This window comes from Gadus macrocephalus, chromosome 7, assembly GCF_031168955.1.
Source record: "Gadus macrocephalus chromosome 7, ASM3116895v1".
Taxonomy (NCBI): Eukaryota; Metazoa; Chordata; class Actinopteri; order Gadiformes; family Gadidae; genus Gadus; species Gadus macrocephalus.
In genome coordinates this window covers 27,488,084-27,505,006 of record NC_082388.1, presented here as the reverse complement: position 1 = coordinate 27,505,006, position 16,923 = coordinate 27,488,084, and the positions used below count along the sequence as shown (strand labels likewise).

At 50.3% G+C, this 16,923-nt stretch overlaps 1 protein-coding gene across 2 annotated transcripts in view; it reads left to right on the top strand.

The window, feature by feature from the left end:
- Positions 1-16,495, top strand: part of gabrb4 (gamma-aminobutyric acid type A receptor subunit beta4) — a 22,663-nt gene extending 6,168 nt beyond the window's left edge. The window contains exons 3-8 of one of the 2 annotated variants that reach the window (XM_060057746.1): positions 5,476-5,558; positions 9,056-9,193; positions 11,305-11,457; positions 12,618-12,874; positions 13,602-13,691; positions 15,140-16,495. In XM_060057746.1, the coding sequence (XP_059913729.1) occupies positions 5,476-5,558; positions 9,056-9,193; positions 11,305-11,457; positions 12,618-12,874; positions 13,602-13,691; positions 15,140-15,496 (1,078 nt within the window). In that variant the 3' untranslated portion in view covers positions 15,497-16,495. The remainder of the gene's footprint in view (positions 1-5,475; positions 5,559-9,055; positions 9,194-11,304; positions 11,458-12,617; positions 12,875-13,601; positions 13,692-15,139) is intronic. The other variant, XM_060057747.1, reaches the window with a different exon arrangement.
- The last annotated feature ends 428 nt before the right edge of the window (positions 16,496-16,923 follow it).

Sequence of the window (16,923 nt, the reverse complement as noted above, 5' to 3'; positions counted from 1 at the left end):
AGTACTCATTGATGACCCGGCGGGGTTAGACAGTCCTCATTGATGACCCGGCGGGGTTGGGGTTAGACAGTCCTCATTGATGACCCGGGCGGGGTTGGGGTTAGACAGTCCTCATTGATGACCCGGGCGGGGTTGGGGTTAGACAGTACTCATTGATGACCCGGCGGGGTTAGACAGTCCTCATTGATGACCCGGGCGGGGTTGGGGTTAGACAGTACTCATTGATGACCCGGCGGGGTTAGACAGTACTCATTGATGACCCGGCGGGGTTAGACAGTCCTCATTGATGACCCGGCGGGGTTGGGGTTAGACAGTCCTCATTGATGACCCGGGCGGGGTTAGACAGTCCTCATTGATGACCCGGGCGGGGTTGGGGTGTGTTAGGGCTGCAGTCCCAACCTCTCAGGGAGTCAGACTCTCTGACCGCTTCCCCAGCCTGCTCCTCATTCATGATTAATGAGGAGAAAAGGTTTTGATTAAAACATAGGAAACATTTCATCATCTTGTATATTCATGTGTGCTAAGCGTTCCTCCGTCCAGAGAGAGAGACTCCCTAGAGCCCGGTCCGGAAGGGGCCAGGCGTTAGTCGACATCCTGTCCTCGGTCGGGGTCAGACCTACGGCACTGCACACGCCGTCTCTACGCTACAGCAGCAGATCTGTGAAGCTCAGCGATCCGTCAGTCTCTCCAGAGGGGCGTGGCCTCACCTGGTGAGGCCACGCCCCTCTGGAGAGACTCAGACGGATCGCTGATGGACCCGATCGATGGTCCGCCGGGATCTGCAGAGTGTGCAGAGAGACGACTCATTGACCGCCGTGCTAGGTCAGGGGTTAGCGCCTCTAGATTCAACCTAGACCGGCTCTAGATCGTACTAGACCACCTCTAGATTCTACCTAGACCGGCTCTAGATCGTACTTAAACCGCAACTAGATTGAACGTAGACAATCTCTAGATCGTACTAGACCGGTTCTAGATCGTACTAGACCGGTTCTAGATCGTACTAGACCGGTTCAGGATCGTACTAGACCGGTTCAGGATCGTACTAGACCGTCTCTAGATCGTACTAGACCGGTTCTAGAACGTACTTGACCGTCTCTAGATCGTACTAGACCGGTTCTAGATCGTACTAGACCGTCTCTAGATCGTACCTAGACCAGTTCTAGATCGTACTAGACCGTCTCTAGATCGTACCAGACCGGATCTAGATCGTACTAGACAGGTTCTAGATCATACCTATTTCCATCTCTAGATCGTACTAGACCGTCTCTAGATCGTACTAGACCGTCTCTAGATCGTACTAGACCGGATCTAGATCGTACTAGACCGGTTCTAGATCATACCTAGACCGTCTCTAGATCATCTCTAGACCTCACGTTAGTTCGAAAGTAAACGTTTTTGATGATGAAAACAGTTTGCTGATACTTCATTTCCAAGAAGAAAAGTTCAAAGTCTTCAAACAAACTAATCTCGTAACGTATTATAAAGAGTATATTCACAATGTTGTTTCCAGTGTGTAGTTGTGTGTGTGTATGTGTCCACGCATCATTAGAATAATAGAGAACATGTGTTTGTAAAACATTGCCTCGCTCCTAATTGAATCTGTTGTGCTGACAGAAGCGTAAACATCAATTTAAAACACAACGTCTATAGAAATCCCCGATAACTCCGGCTTTAACTCCATCAGCGAGAGGGGGCTGACTTCGTGCTTTTTATTCCGGATCGCGCTTCCTTTGCAGTTCTGAGGGGGCCGCACGGCGTGTGCACATTTTTATGGCAGGTTTGTGCCATACGTCTTCTCTATAGGTCCCTTATTTAAAGAATCAACACGGCCTCCGTAAACGCAACCCAGTCCGCAAACGCCTGAGACTGCATTCCTGGAACAACTCCTGGGGTAATTCAGTTGGGAACGGCGGGATGGTTAATGCCATGCCAACGTATCAATAGTTCCTGGTCCTCGGTAGAGAGGAAGGCGGGAGATAGCAACACAATACAGAGCGTCTGAATGCAGAGCTGCTGCTGCAGAAAGCGTCTCCGCATCAATGGGAGCCATAAAGAAACAGGACGTTCCTCTGAGCGCTTCTCTCTTCTGCTTCTCTTCATCCTCTTTGCTCCCCCACACATACCTCCCTTATCCTCTGAGGCTCTTCTTCACCATCCTACCATCCTTACCTAGTATCCTCCTCCTAGTTATATCCTAGTATACTCCTACTAGTGCATTCCTAGATTCCTAGTTCCTTCATAGTATCCTCCCTTCCTTGAAAATTTGAATTTTGTTCCTAATTTGCTTGCCTGGGTAAATAAAGGTAATTTCAGTGTATTCTGTGTGTGCGTGTGTGTGTGTGTGTGTGTGTGTGTGTGTGTGTGTGTGTGTGTGTGTGTGTGTGTGTGTGTGTGTGTGTGTGTGTGTGTGTGTGTGTGTGTGTGTGTGTGTGTGTGTGTGCGTGCGCCGAGTAGGGGGGGAACGACAACGACATATTTTGTTTTCCAATTATATTCAACGACAGCATCATTCACAGAATGGACGTGGTTAATTTAACAGGGCTGCCTCGTCCCTTAAGCTATAGCTTTCAACACGCACACAACTCAGTGTAGACTCTATATTTTAAACATAACTGCATATCATGTCTTACACATGGGGGGCGGGGGGGGGGGTGCTGGACGTCTATACGTGGGCATCGTAGATGGGAACATGCACAATCCATCCAACATGTCAAAATAATAATAATAACCGTACAATTTATTTTTAAAACAAAATAAATTAAATTGACAGGGCTGAGCAGAAAATAGAAAAACAAAAGGGATGAACACAGATAATAATAGAAACCTGACAGACTACACTGCTAACTTTAATAATAATAATAATAGATTGTTTTTTTTACAGCGTTTACTTCTTATTTTTTTTTTTTTTTAATACACTGCTAACACTAGGCTACACTACTAACGCTAAGACTACACTGCTCACGCTAAGACTACACTGCTAACACTATGACCACACTGCTAACACTAAGACCACACTGCTAATGTAAGATCACACTGCTAACACTAAGACTACACTGGTAACTGTAAGACTACACTGCTAACACTATGACCACACTGCTAATGCTAAGACTGTACTGTTAACGCTAAGGCTACACTGCTAACGCTAAGACAACACTGCTAACGCTAAGACTACACTGGTAACTGTAAGACCACACTGCTAACGCTAAGACCACACTGCTAATGTAAGATCACACTGCTAACGCTAAGACTACACTGGTAACTGTAAGACTACACTGCTAACGCTAAGACCACACTGCTAATGCTAAGACTATACTGTTAACGCTAAGGCTACACTGCTAACGCTAAGACAACACTGCTAACGCTAAGACTACACTGCTAACACTAAGACTACACTGCTAATGCTAAGACCACAATGCTAACGCTAAGACTACATTGCTAATGCTAAGACTACACTGCTAACGCTCAGACTACACTGCTAAAGCTAAGACTACACTGCTAACGCTAAGACTACACTGCTACTGAATATTCTCCTCCTCTATATTCTCCTATTGGACATTTATAAACCTGCTGATAAACCTTCACATTCTGTGTGCTAATCTTTTAACACTGCTTTGTTCTTAACGTGTAATTGTTTGTTTAATTATATTTTATTTTGCTCGTATACATTTTTCATCTCTCTGTGCTGTGGTCTCTGGTCTGTGGTCTGTGCTGTGGTCTGTGCTGTGGTCTGCAGTCTGTGGTCTGTGCTGTGGTCTGGGGTCTGTGGTCTGCAGTCTGCAGTCTGCGGTCTGTGGTCTGTGGTCTGTGCTGTGGTCTGTGGTCTGTGGTCTGTGCTGTGGTCTGTGGTCTGTGCTGTGGTCTGTGGTCTGTGCTGTGGTCTGTGGTCTGTGCTGTGGTCTGCAGTCTGGGGTCTGTGGTCTGGTCTGGGGTCTGGTCTGGGGTCTGGTCTGTGGTCTGGGGTCTGCAGTCTGTGGTCTGTGGTCTGGTCTGTGGTCTGTGGTCTGTGGTCTGTGGTCTGTGGTCTGTGGTCTGTGGTCTGTGGTCTGTGGTCTGGTCTGGGGTCTGGTCTGGGGTCTGGTCTGTGGTCTGTGCTGCAGATGATTCCTCCTCCTCGGAGTCCCAGGTTGAGTGAGAGGAGCTCCGGTGTAAACATCTAGTGCGTGGTCTCAGCAGCAGTCGATTCCCCAGCAGACCGGAGCTCCGAGGTGAGCCGCTTGCTCCTCACCTTGGCCGTGTAGGAACAGGCTGTCGACGGAGCGCTGACAATGAGCCGCGCTCGGGGTGAATTATTTATCTGTGTATAAGATACTTCAGCTAAACGCCGCCGTAGCAGCGCGGCTGGGCTCCTCCGCCGCCTTCCTGCACGGCAACAGGATTTATGGCCACAGAGAGGCGGGGCCTCCATCATTCATATCGCCGCACTCCTGCACGTCAGCAGCGCGGAAAAAAGAATAAGGATCTAAAATCAATTTAGAAAACCTTGTGTACGTGTGACAGAGATTGATCTGAATAAAAGATAATTACATTTCCATATTGCTCTGCAATATTTTTTAATCTTAATAAAATCATTCTTGTTTCAATCCTACGGGAGCGCATGAGAATATAATAAAGTATATTTAACCTGGTAATCGATAACGGGAGAGGGGCTGGTTGTCATGGCACCTAGGGTTTTGTGCTGCTGTAAGCATTCCTTCACATTGTACTCTGAGTGGAATATTGTAGTATTTGGTTCTCTACTCATCCCTCACACCCAACCCCCTCCCGGGCATCCAACCCCCGTTCTCTGGATGTAAATATATTCAGCGTGTCCGTGTGCATGTGGTACATGGGGGGAAGGTCATGAAAGGCCAACAGCGTGATGTCTTCATTACGTAACACGTGTTAAAACATGTCACATGTCCTGGAGGACGATTCCGCTCCAATCCTCCGTTGCGTTCCGTCACCACATCATCACGTCTGCATATGTGGAAGATCATCTTTTTGAATGGAAGACTAGGAAGGAGGTGCGCCACTACTCACTTGCTGTTGTGCGGTCAGAGCTGCAGCCAATCACAGAGTGCAGAGGAAAGGTTTGGGGAACGAGAATCTGGTCTGATTCTGTTTGACACCAAATCAGACGAAACCGGTCCAAACCAGAGACTTCTAGTAAATAAGGCCACGGTTTAAAACCTTACTGGTCCGGTCTGCCTCAACTGGTTAGCAAGGCGTTGGCAAGGTCAGCGTGGGGATCTGATTCCGTGTCTAGCTCATCGGTAGTGCAAGGCCTCAACACCGCCCGGGTTAGGGGTTTGAGGCCTACCTACTGCCCACCCATGCTCAGGATGCATTGACTCCCAGGACCGTAAGGATAAGAACTAGGTCCACTGTTTCACTACCCCTCTCCCCCCTCCTCCACCCTGCTAACCCTCTCCCCTCTCCCCCTCTCCCCCTCTCCCCCTCTCCCCCTCTCCCCCTCTCCCCTCTCCCCCTCTCCAGGATCACCACCACGGCCGCCTGTATGATGGACCTGCGGCGGTACCCGCTGGACGAGCAGAACTGCACCCTGGAGATCGAGAGCTGTGAGTGCCAAACAAAAGACACCTACAAGTCTCTGTTGTGGTCCCGCCCGCACCTCTGAGGGCCCACTCCCCCCCCCTGGGGCCCTGGCCCCCCCCCTGGGGCCCCTGCCCCCCCCATCTCCACTCCATGCATCCAGCTCAGATATAGATATGCATCTAAACAATGTTTGTGGGTAATAAAATAGATATAATTTAATATTTTGATATAATATTTTCCCAATGTGCACTGTGGTTAAAACAGGACATAAGCGTAGAAGATGCAGTGGTGAAATGAAATCAACGTAAGGATTCCCGTTGAGGTACAGAAGCCCTTCTGAGGCGTCTGAAGCCCCCTGGTGTGAGGCTGATGATCAGTCCAGTGTGTGAAGTGTGTCCATACACACCCATGTTAACAAGAGGCCGCCCAATGACAAATGGAGATGGAATCGAACGCCCGGGCTAATGTGTATTGATTACGCTTTCAATTTAATCGGACGCAGAGTCAAACATGATTTGTGGCTTTTTCAGGGGGGGTCAAATAGTCATTTAATTTGTGGCGCACTAATGAGCGACATCATCATAGTGAGCCCATCAGCGCTGGATTCATCTGATCGATAACGGTGGTGAGTCCGCTAGAACGCTCCCAAACAGCTGCTGCTGAATACATCAAATGGAACTTCTTCTTTCTTTTATTTTTCACAAAAAAAAAGAAAAAAAAAAGGACTTGGCTCCATGGTTACCAACGAAGCGTTGGCATGGAAACCACCGAGCATGCTTTGCTGGTCTGCGAGTCAGCGCGGCGGCCGCATGACAAGGCAGAGAGCGTCTCTGACGAACCCCTCGCCCCGTTGTGTAACCACCCTTCACTGGCGCCGATCACACAGATGTAAATCCATACAAATAATTAAAGGGGAAAAAAGCTTGTGATTCGTCAACAGAAAAGCGGAGAGGTAACACGATTTGAATGAAAACCGTTTGCGCTGCGAGAAAAACGGCACGCATCCATCATGCCGCGTCAATTGTTGAAAAGCTTCATAAAATAAATGGTGTTTGATTCCCTTATTGGCATCGCTACTTTGCTGACTACGTGGATATGCAGTATATATGATACAGCGAATTAAAAGACTTTACTGCACTCATGGGTTTTTACTTCTGCTGAGGGAATGCATATTTCAGTATTACAATAGTACTCATGAATCAATTTAATTACAGACCATCTGGATCTGTCTATTAAATATGCAGGGTCTTTCTGGACGGCGGCAGAGAGGAGTTGGTACCTGGGCCGGCGTTCTCTGATCATGTTATGGTTCAGAGTTTGAACCAGCGCATTACCATATGAAATATAATACGAAGGAGAGCGTTACGGGAGCTTTTCTCTGCAGCAAACGTCTTAAAGAAACACCTGAGGTGGTTCTGAGGGGCACCCAACACACGGCACCCCTGATTCTATTGGCTTAGATAAATGATAAAAAAAAGTGCACAGGCAAATGAGTATATGCTGGCATAATCCATGTGATAAGTGGGCAAGACTGTTTGGAATTCAGGGGGCAGTGCACTCTGATCTCAACCCTAATCACAAAGCGTTTTATAAAACATGTACAAACAGAACGCAGCTGTACAGGGGCCCTCATCTGGTCCCTGGAGACGTAGCCCCCCCCCCCCCCCCCCCTGCCTGCGCCTGCTGACAGGTCAACCCCCCGTGGCTACGGAGGTGCAGAAGCGTCGGGCGCCAGCTCTCCGTTTATACGTGCTTTGGGCGGGCGACTGTAGGTTAGTGGGAGGATCTGCTGCTGCTAACGCCCCCCCAGAGACCGCCCGCCTCTTTAATGACTGGGAGAGGCCACGTCCGAGGGCGTGGCGTCCGAGGCGCCGAGGGCTGGGCGTGCTGCGCGGAGCCCAGCCCGTAGACAACGACCTGCCCCAAAGAGCGCCCCCGCTGCCCCGCGGACACTCTTGTTAAGCTCCTCTCTGGGGCTCAATGTACAAACCGCCTTGGTTCATACCTTCAGCTTAACGGGATCGTTAGCTGATTATTTTTGTTGTTGTTGTTCTTTTTCCTAAATTTAAAAAAGAACTGCATTCGATAAATATTCCTTCCACCAACTGACGCCACACGTCACTTCAGTCTGGTGACACGATTATATTGTGAAATTTAACTGCGGTACTTAAAGGCTCTTTCCCACAACCCTAACAGTCGGCTTAAATGTGTTAAACCTGCGAACTGTCCCTTTGATAATGGGCAAAAATCAAGTTAACTCCGATATTTCAAAGTGGTGTCTGCCATAAGCGAGCACCATAAGTCATTTTTATGTATTGTGGTCGCTAAGGAGCATGGGAAATATCTCAATCCTCTCACCTCTTCCCCGTGTTCCCGGCGACAAACCCTTTTATCAGCCAGCAGCCTCCTGCCCATCTCCTCCCTCTCCTCCTCCTCCTCTCCCTCCTCCTCCTCCTCCTCCTCTCCCTCCTCCTCCTCCTCCTCCCCCTCCCCCTCCTCCTCCTCCCCCTCCTCCTCTTCCTCCTCCTCCTCTCCCTCCTCCCCCTCCTCCTCCTCCTCCTCATTCGTTTTACTGATGTCAAGCGTGGCGACTTCATGTCAAGGTTACGATCGTCCTCCCACCACTATCCAGCCCCTCACTTCCCTCCAATCGTTCCCCTCAGGTTTCCGTTCATTTCATATCCCTGAGAGCTATGGCAAGGTCCCACGCCCAAACCCCCCCCACCCCTTTACCGATCAGTGGCGCTCCCTGCCTCCGCCAGAGCATCACTAGTACTGGCCTTTAATTGTGTTTGTATGCTGATGAAACCCCCGTTGTACATGAGGACTACGACACACTGCCATGTGCCGCCTGCTCTGGGGAGATAAACGCCCGGACAAAACCCGTCTCCCACCACCTCACCAGCAGCGAATCAGACGCTCCGACACGCTATTCTTAGCCCTCTGTCCTTTGTCGTTTTATAATTTCATGGTCGGGACATCGTCACCTCTTCCCAACAGTTTTCCACTAATCGCTGGCGCTGTGTTCAGCGTGAGACTGAATTCCCGGCACCAACACATTAACACGCAACACCCTGCCAGCTTTCTGTTTGCCCTCTGACCTCCTCTCACCCCCCCCCACACCCAGCGTTGGCAGCCAGTAAAGTTAGCGGATGACTACCGCAACAGTTCGTTTTTTTTGGACTCACTAATTGAAAATGCAGTGTTTGGAGAGCAGATCTGGTGCCAGCGTCCTGGTGAGAGCGAGAACGCACAGCCATGCAACACTTTGCTTTATTCTCGCCGCACAGACAATCTGTCTTCCTTTGCCGCATTAACAACAGAATCCTCCTGTTTTCCTCTCACAAAGTCCTCCACACACTCCATACTTCTCGGTGGGAGCGTCTGTCTGACACAGCTACGACATGTCCTCGGCCAGATGGTCGGATCCAACAACAACCCTCCGCTTGGGGAGGCATGCATGACTGCAGCGGTGGTTATTGTAGACTGACTCTGGTGCTCTCTGCTTCCCCCCGGCCAGACGGCTACACCACGGACGACATCGTGTTCTTCTGGCAGGGCGGGGACAGCGCGGTGACCGGCGTGGACAAGCTGGAGCTGCCCCAGTTCTCCATCGTGGCACTGCGGCTGGTGTCCAGGGAGGTGCGCTTCACCACAGGTACGACCGACGGGGTCCCCGCCGAGGTCCGTCTGTCCCTCGATCTCCGGGACAGGGGGGCAGGGGGGCCGGGACCAGGGGCGGGTCCGCATATAAATCTATGCCCCCCGCTCCAACCCCAAAGGTTCTGGGTTTGATCCCCAACGTATGCAACATAACCTTGAGCGAGATGAGCTAACCCCGAGCTGTTCAGCCTGCAGGGACGTGCATCTTCCTCACTGTGAGTCTCTACGGGAGAAGGGGTCCGCTACACGACTCGGTGGTAAACAAAGAGCAAAGCTAACTTTAAATGATCACTTGAATTGAACAGATCCCCCGCCCTATAACGGACGCAGTTTCTACAGGTTTGCCAAACCTTTTCTGCTGTATCTCCTTGAAATGACTAAGAAGAAGAACATCCCAAATCAATGGATGCAGCAGCTGATATTGCGCTTTGCGTCTCGCTGGGCTGTGTCGGGTCCCTGCGCCGCGCTGTAACTAAACACGTTTTAACCGCCCTTTTGGTGATGTTTAGAGGACAGATTGAGCGGTGGTAAACGTCCGCTCTCTGTGCCGGTCCTCTGGGCCGCGAGCTGCCTGCACAGATAAGGGGTTGCAGAAAAATTTGCCGTGTTTGCGACTTTCTGCCATGTTTGATTGGAATTGAACCCGTCCCTGGAAAGAACTCCCTCGCTGTGGGGAAATGAAGTGCTCCGTCTGAACAAATGGAGCGATGGCGGCCGCGCCCATCGTCAGAGAACCGACTGTAGGAGGCATTGACTCTCTGTTTGAGGAGAGGGGCAGGGTAGTGTAGTGATAGCTTAGTGATAGCGTAGTGATAGCTTAGTGATAGCGTGAGGATAGCTTAGTGATAGCCTAGTGTTAGCGTAGTGCTAGCGTAGTGATAGCTTAGTGATGGCGTAATGATAGCGTAGTGATAGCCTAGTGATAGCCTAGTGATAGCGTAGTGATTGCCTAGTGATAGCGTAGTGATAGCCTAGTGATAGCCTAGTGATAGCGTAGTGATAGCCTAGCGGGGACTAACTGCCAAGTACCTCGCCAAACATGACTGGCACTATCCACAGTCCAGATGAGCAAGATGTCCTTAACCAGACCTGTTTTATCACAGTTACTGTCTAACCCCTACCTGCTGTATCCTGGGTACTGTCTAACCCCTACCTACAGTATCGTGGTTACTGTCTAGCCCCTACAGTATCGTGGTTACTGTCTAACCCCTACAGTATCGTGGTTACTGTCTAACCCCTACAGTATCGTGGGTACTGTCTAACCCCTACAGTATCGTGGTTACTGTCTAGCCCCTACAGTATCGTGGTTACTGTCTAACCCCTACAGTATCGTGGTTACTGTCTAACCCCGACAGTATCCTGGGTACTGTCTAACCCCTACAGTATCGTGGTTACTGTCTAACCCCTACAGTATCGTGGTTACTGTCTAACCCCTACAGTATCGTGGTTACTGTCTAACCCCTACAGTATCGTGGGTACTGTCTAACCCCTACAGTATCGTGGTTACTGTCTAGCCCCTACAGTATCGTGGTTACTGTCTAGCCCCTACAGTATCGTGGTTACTGTCTAACCCCGACAGTATCGTGGTTACTGTCTAACCCCTACAGTATCGTGGGTACTGTCTAACCCCTACAGTATCCTGGGTACTGTCTAACCCCTACAGTATCGTGGTTACTGTCTAACCCCTACCTACAGTATAGTGGTTACTGTCTAACCCCTACAGTATCCTGGGTACTGTCTAACCCCTACAGTATCGTGGTTACTGTCTAACCCCTAGCCGCTGTATCCTGGTTTCTGTGCTCCTAAATGTACTGTATCGATAAACAATTCACTGTAAGTTGCTTTGGAGGAAATGGGCTGATGAAAAACAAAAACTACATTTAGTAACGATGTATTTGTGATAGCGATGGCTGCTGCCAGCCTCCTGTCGTCGTTGAGTTGGCTGCTAGCACCATGGCGTGCTGGTAGCTCCTCTAACTCTGATAGAACGTTTGGATTGTACTCAGCCTTACTCTGAATGAAGCTTAGGACCTCGCTGTGGATAATGACTCAATGTTAACGCAATGTCCTCCTCTTCCTCCTCTCCCCCTCCTCCTCCTCCTGAAGGCTCCTACCCCCGCCTGTCGCTCAGCTTCAGGATCAAGAGGAACATCGGATACTTCATCCTGCAGACGTACATGCCCTCCATCCTGATCACCATCCTGTCCTGGGTCTCCTTCTGGATCAACTACGACGCTTCGGCCGCCCGCGTGGCCCTGGGTAAGACCCGCCTCCCGGGGTTCAGGTAGACCAGGGGGGATCTCTGATAGACCAGGAGGGCCTCCAGGTAGACCGGGGGGACCTCAGATAGACCAGGAGGACGTCCAGGTAGACCGGGAGGACCTCAGATAGACCAGGAGGACCTCCAGGTAGACCGGGGGGACCTCAGATAGACCAGGAGGACCTCCAGGTAGACCGGGTGGACCTCAGATAGACCAGGAGGACCTCCAGGTAGACCGGGAGGACCTCAGATAGACCAGGAGGACCTCCAAGGACCAGGTTCCATCTGGAAGTCCATCTGGACCTCCAGATGGAACCCCAACACCCCACCGCCAGTTGAGTTCTGAAGAGGCTCTAAGATGGCGACTGGAAGACATGTCATGTCTCCTGAAGACATGTCATGTCTTCTGAATCGATCTTCATTTTTTTGGAACCTCTCAGATGTTTTGTCTTATTACATCATTTTGCATCGGTTTATTTTTGTTTTCGCATCGGTACAACTCTTTCTTCCTCCTTCCTTCTCGCTCCCCATAGTTTACCAACTTTCACTCACAAATATTTTTGTGATAGATAAGAGTGGTAGATTATTATTATCGCCTATTGCCGCCGTACGACTTATGCAAGAGTTGTGATTTTTTTTTTTCAAAATGTATTTAATTTAAGTCGTGTAAATTCATAGGAATTGCCGAGCACTGTCTGGTGATGAGATGATTGCGGCACAGAGCTGGAAGGCGTCCCCTCACAGACACAATGATTGCTTTAACTGAAATCACAAACAGCACCTTGTCTGAACTTAGTCTCTGGCTACTCAAAAAGAATCAAGTCAAATTAGATTCTTATTCCACGAAACGCTATCTCCAAAAACGTTCGTAGAACTCCCACCGTTCCTGGAAGAGGAACAGTGGTGAATGCTCGTTTTCTTTACTAGAATTGAAGGTACTTGTTGGTGGTATCATTTGAGAAAACCCGAACCGTCAATACTCATCACTGCTAATTGTTCCTGCTAATGATAATTCCATAGCTCGCATTAATCCAGTTACTCAAAACAACTAAAAATGACCGAAAAATGCATTTCTAGTGCCAGCATTGACCAGAACCCTCTCTGATCCGCCCTGAACTGGTTCTGAGATGGTCTGTGTGCGTGGCGTTCTCCTCCGAAGGCGTAACCACGGTGCTCACCATGACGACCATCAACACCCACCTGCGGGAGACGCTCCCCAAGATCCCGTACGTGAAGGCCATCGACGTCTACCTCATGGGCTGCTTCGTCTTCGTGTTCCTGGCGCTGTTGGAGTACGCCTTCGTCAACTACGTCTTCTTCGGTCGCGGGCCGCAGCAGCAGAAGAAGATCAACGAGAGAATCAACAAGGTCAACAACGAGCGCCCGCGATACGAGGAGAAGAGACTACGAGAACAGGTCTGCCTCCCTCCTCCTCCTCCCTCCCTCCCTCCCGCTCCCTCCTCCCTCCTCCTCCTCCTCCTCCTCCCTCCCTCCCTCTCTCTCTCCCTCCTCCTCCCTCCCTCCACCTCCCCCCTCCCTCCCTCTCCCTCCCTCCCCCTCCCTACCTCCTTCCCTACCTCCCTCTCACTCCCTCCTTCCCTCCCTCCCTACCTCCCTCCCTCCCTCCCTCCCTCCCTCTCTCTCTCTCACTCCCTCCCTCCCCCTCCCTACCTCCTTCCCTACCTCCCTCTCTCACTCCCTCCTTCCCTCCCTCCCTACCTCCCTCCCTCCCTCCCTCTCTCTCTCTCACTCCCTCCCTCCCTCCCCCTGTCCTGGATACTCACCTTTGCTTCGCTTGTGATTATTTTATTTTTAAAGAGTAACAAAACAACTTTTCATTGACTGATTTACTTTTGTGTTTCGTTTTTGTTTTTCTACATAACTTTTAAAGATAAAAATTGTTCAATGATGCCACGCAGCTTCAGCGAGTGTCCTGAAACGGCCTCGTAAGGAGCCCTAAACGAAGCCCCTTGTGTTGAGTGGTTCGTTTCCTCAAAGACGACTAATGCTTCTCCAGAGTTGTACCTGTTTTTAAATGACTTGTCTTTTGCACTTTGTGACCTTATATCAAAAACATGCTTTACTGTGTCAGTACTTTATAGGTGTTTTAATGTTCTCTTCATCTTTTCTTTCACATTGCAAGGACTCCATTTCTGCGCCGTATCAAACCAACACCTTCAGGTCATTTACACAGCGGAGAAATCTCTATCTCGAGGAGCAAAGAAAAGTCGGGGTACATGATTTAGAAATCATATCACAGCTGTAGGACACTGCTGTCAGAGCCCTCCAGATGAGGGCTACTCACCTAGTCCAGACTTTAAAGGACCCGCCGTTGGCTGATCAAACCATCTGTCTCTCCTGGAATCATTGCAACATCCACAACCCATAGAAATTGTTAAAATTGCTTTTTGGTACCGATCCTGAAGAAGAGCATCGAAGAGTTTTTCTCAGACGAATGTTGACAACAGCAGCAGCACTTTAGTCTATGTAGAAACTCATCATCGGGCCGAGAACTTGTGTGGTGATCAAAGTCCTATATGACAAAGTTCTGAATGCTGTTGTGTATATTCGTTGCGAGGGTGAAATTGTCACGAATGTTTTTCTGTTCGTTGCGAGGGTGAACGCGTGTTTAATGCTGTTGTGTGCGTTGCAAGGGTGAACTCTGTTGAATGCTGTTGTGTTCATTGCGAGGGTAAAGAAGCGCTGAATGCTGTTGCGTGGGTTGCGAGGGTGAACGCGTGCTGAATGCTCTTGTGTTCGTTGCGAGGGTGAACGCGTGCTGAACACTGCTCGCCACAACAAAGCAATTTTGACAAATGCTACGGGTAGCGGATGCTTCATGAAGCCAGGAGACGGTTGCCGTGGTTTCATCACTCAGACCGGTGCGGCTCTTTAATGAATCACTTGTGTACCGCTAACATGTGAACGTAGATAACAGCTATGTGTGTCTCTAACGCATGATGGACAGGACCGCCATGTCATCCCTGCATGCTGCTTTAGCTAGGAGATAGGGGGAGGGGCTTGTTGGAGGGGGGGTGGGGGTGGGGGGTGGGGGTGCATGGCCTGTGTAGTTAACTTGGTAGATACAGAACTCATCTGGGGACTTAGGGGGTGGGGAGGAGGGCTAGGGGGGATTTATGGGCCACACCTGACTCACTTTGACTCTCTCTCTTTCTCTCTCTTTCACTCTATCGCTATCTGGTCTGCTTCTCTCCCTTCTCTACCCGTCCTCATTCTCTCCCTACACCCTCTCTCTTATCTCCCCCTCTCTCCTCTCTCCTCCCTCTCTCCCCTCCCCCCTCTCTCTCTCCCTTCTTCCCCCTCTCCTCTCCTCTCCTCTCCCTATCCCTCTTCTCCCCCCCTCTCCCCTCTCCTCTTCCTCCCCCTCTCTCCCCCCCTCTCCTCTTCCCCCTCTCCCCTCTCCTCTCCCCTCTCCCCCTCTCTCCCCCCCTCTCCTCTCCCCTCTCCCACCTCTCCTCTCTCCTCTCCCCTCTCCCCCTCTCCTCTCCCCTCTCCTCTTCCTCCCCCCTCTCTCCCCTCTCCCCCCTCTCTCCCTCTCTCCCTCCCTCTCCTCTCCCCTCTCCCCCTCTCCTCTCCCCTCTCCTCTTCCTCCCCCCTCTCCCCCTCCCACTCTCCCCCCCTCTCCTCTCCCCTCTCCCCCCTCTCCCCCCTCTCCCCCAGGTGGACGCCTACGGTAACATCCTGCTCACCACGCTGGAGATGAACAACGAGGTGATGCCGTCGGACGGCGGCGGCGGCAGCGTCAGCGACTCGCTCAACTCGGTCATGTCCTTCGACAGCTCCAGCGTCCAGTTCAGGAAGCCCATGACGCAGCGCGACGGCTTCGGCCACCACTCGCTGGACCGCGGCGCCATGCGAAGCCGCGCCAACTGCCGGCTGCGGCGGCGCTCGTCCAAGCTCAAGCTGAAGATCCCCAACCTGGCGGACGTCAGCACCATCGACAAGTGGTCGCGCGTCATCTTCCCCATCACCTTCGGCTTCTTCAACCTCATCTACTGGCTGTACTACGTGAACTGAGGCGCACCCCCATAGGAATAATGGGCCATATTTTGAGAGCTCGTTGATTTGGCTTTGATACAGTTCCCCCCTGCTGAATATGTATACACATATACAAGTTGAACATATGTATATGCATATTTCTATATATTATATTTATATATACACACATGTGAATTCGAAGGACCTTTCTGCTGTACAAAGTGTTCATCGGATGACGTGAATGTTTCTGAAGAATCGCGCCGGAAGAGTTACAACACTTGGGAGTTTTTCTTTTCCTTCTGTTTTACCGTTTTTTCCCGCTCCGGCAAAAGGCCGGGTCGACCTTGGACCGGCGGTGGGGCCGTCGGAGCTTAAGACTGCATGATATTTTTGCTAAATAACAAACAAAACAACAGGAAGTGGAACTCTGCGGGGCGAGAGTGCGGAGAAGACGCCGATCGGCTTTTTATTGATCCTCTCCTGGGCCGTCATCAGACCGCCGTCTGACCAGCGGCCGCGCCACTCGGCCGTGACGTCATCGCGACATGCACGTGTGCCCACACACACACACACACACACACACACACACACACACACACACACACACACACAGACATGCATCGCCCATGGACATCATGCACGGGACTGGCTATTGGTTATGCCTCGTTTAGAGGAAGTGATGTCGCTCTCTTTGTCGGACATCGACGGTCTGTGTTAGAAAAAAAAAAGTTTTTTATTTAATTTTTTTCGAGCCCCTGAATTTGTGTCAAACTTCTGTCCGTTATGTCTGTTACCACATTTTTTTATTTGTTTTGAGGAGGTTGAGGAGGTGTGTGTGTGTGTGTGTGTGTGTGTGTGTGTGTGTGTGTGTGTGTGTGTGTGTGTGTGTGTGTGTGTGTGTGTGTGTGTGTGTGTTTGTGTGTGTGTGTGTGCGTGTGTGTGGATATTTTCCGTTACGGTAAAAAAAAAAAAAGAGAAATGAGATGCGGATCATTGTAGATATGATTTCGTTTTCTGAGAGATACTGTGATATTTGGGGTTTGTTTTAGCGTTAGGGCATTATGCGTGAACGGTTTGCATCGCTCTTTTTGATTGTTTGAGGAGAAAATAGGAAACGAGGATCAAGGATATTTTGTACATTTTGAAGTTTTAGTCTCATGACCCTGTTTCTAACAGTTGACCTGTACGCGTTTATATTTAGTTTATTACGACCGCTTCACTCGCTCTCTAGATGACATCACATCCTGCTCTCTGACATCACATCCTCCTCCGTGTTTGACACAGAGACTTGGGAGCTCTGGTGAGAGACACACTTTGTGTTTGTTGGTTTTTATCCACGGCATGTTTGGAGGCGTGGAGTGTTTCCGAGGGAAGCGTTCTGGCTGAGCGGGCGCGGGCCGGGGAAATGAGGTCGAGGAGAGAGACCCAAACTATTTACTACACACATCCACACAAACACACAAAGG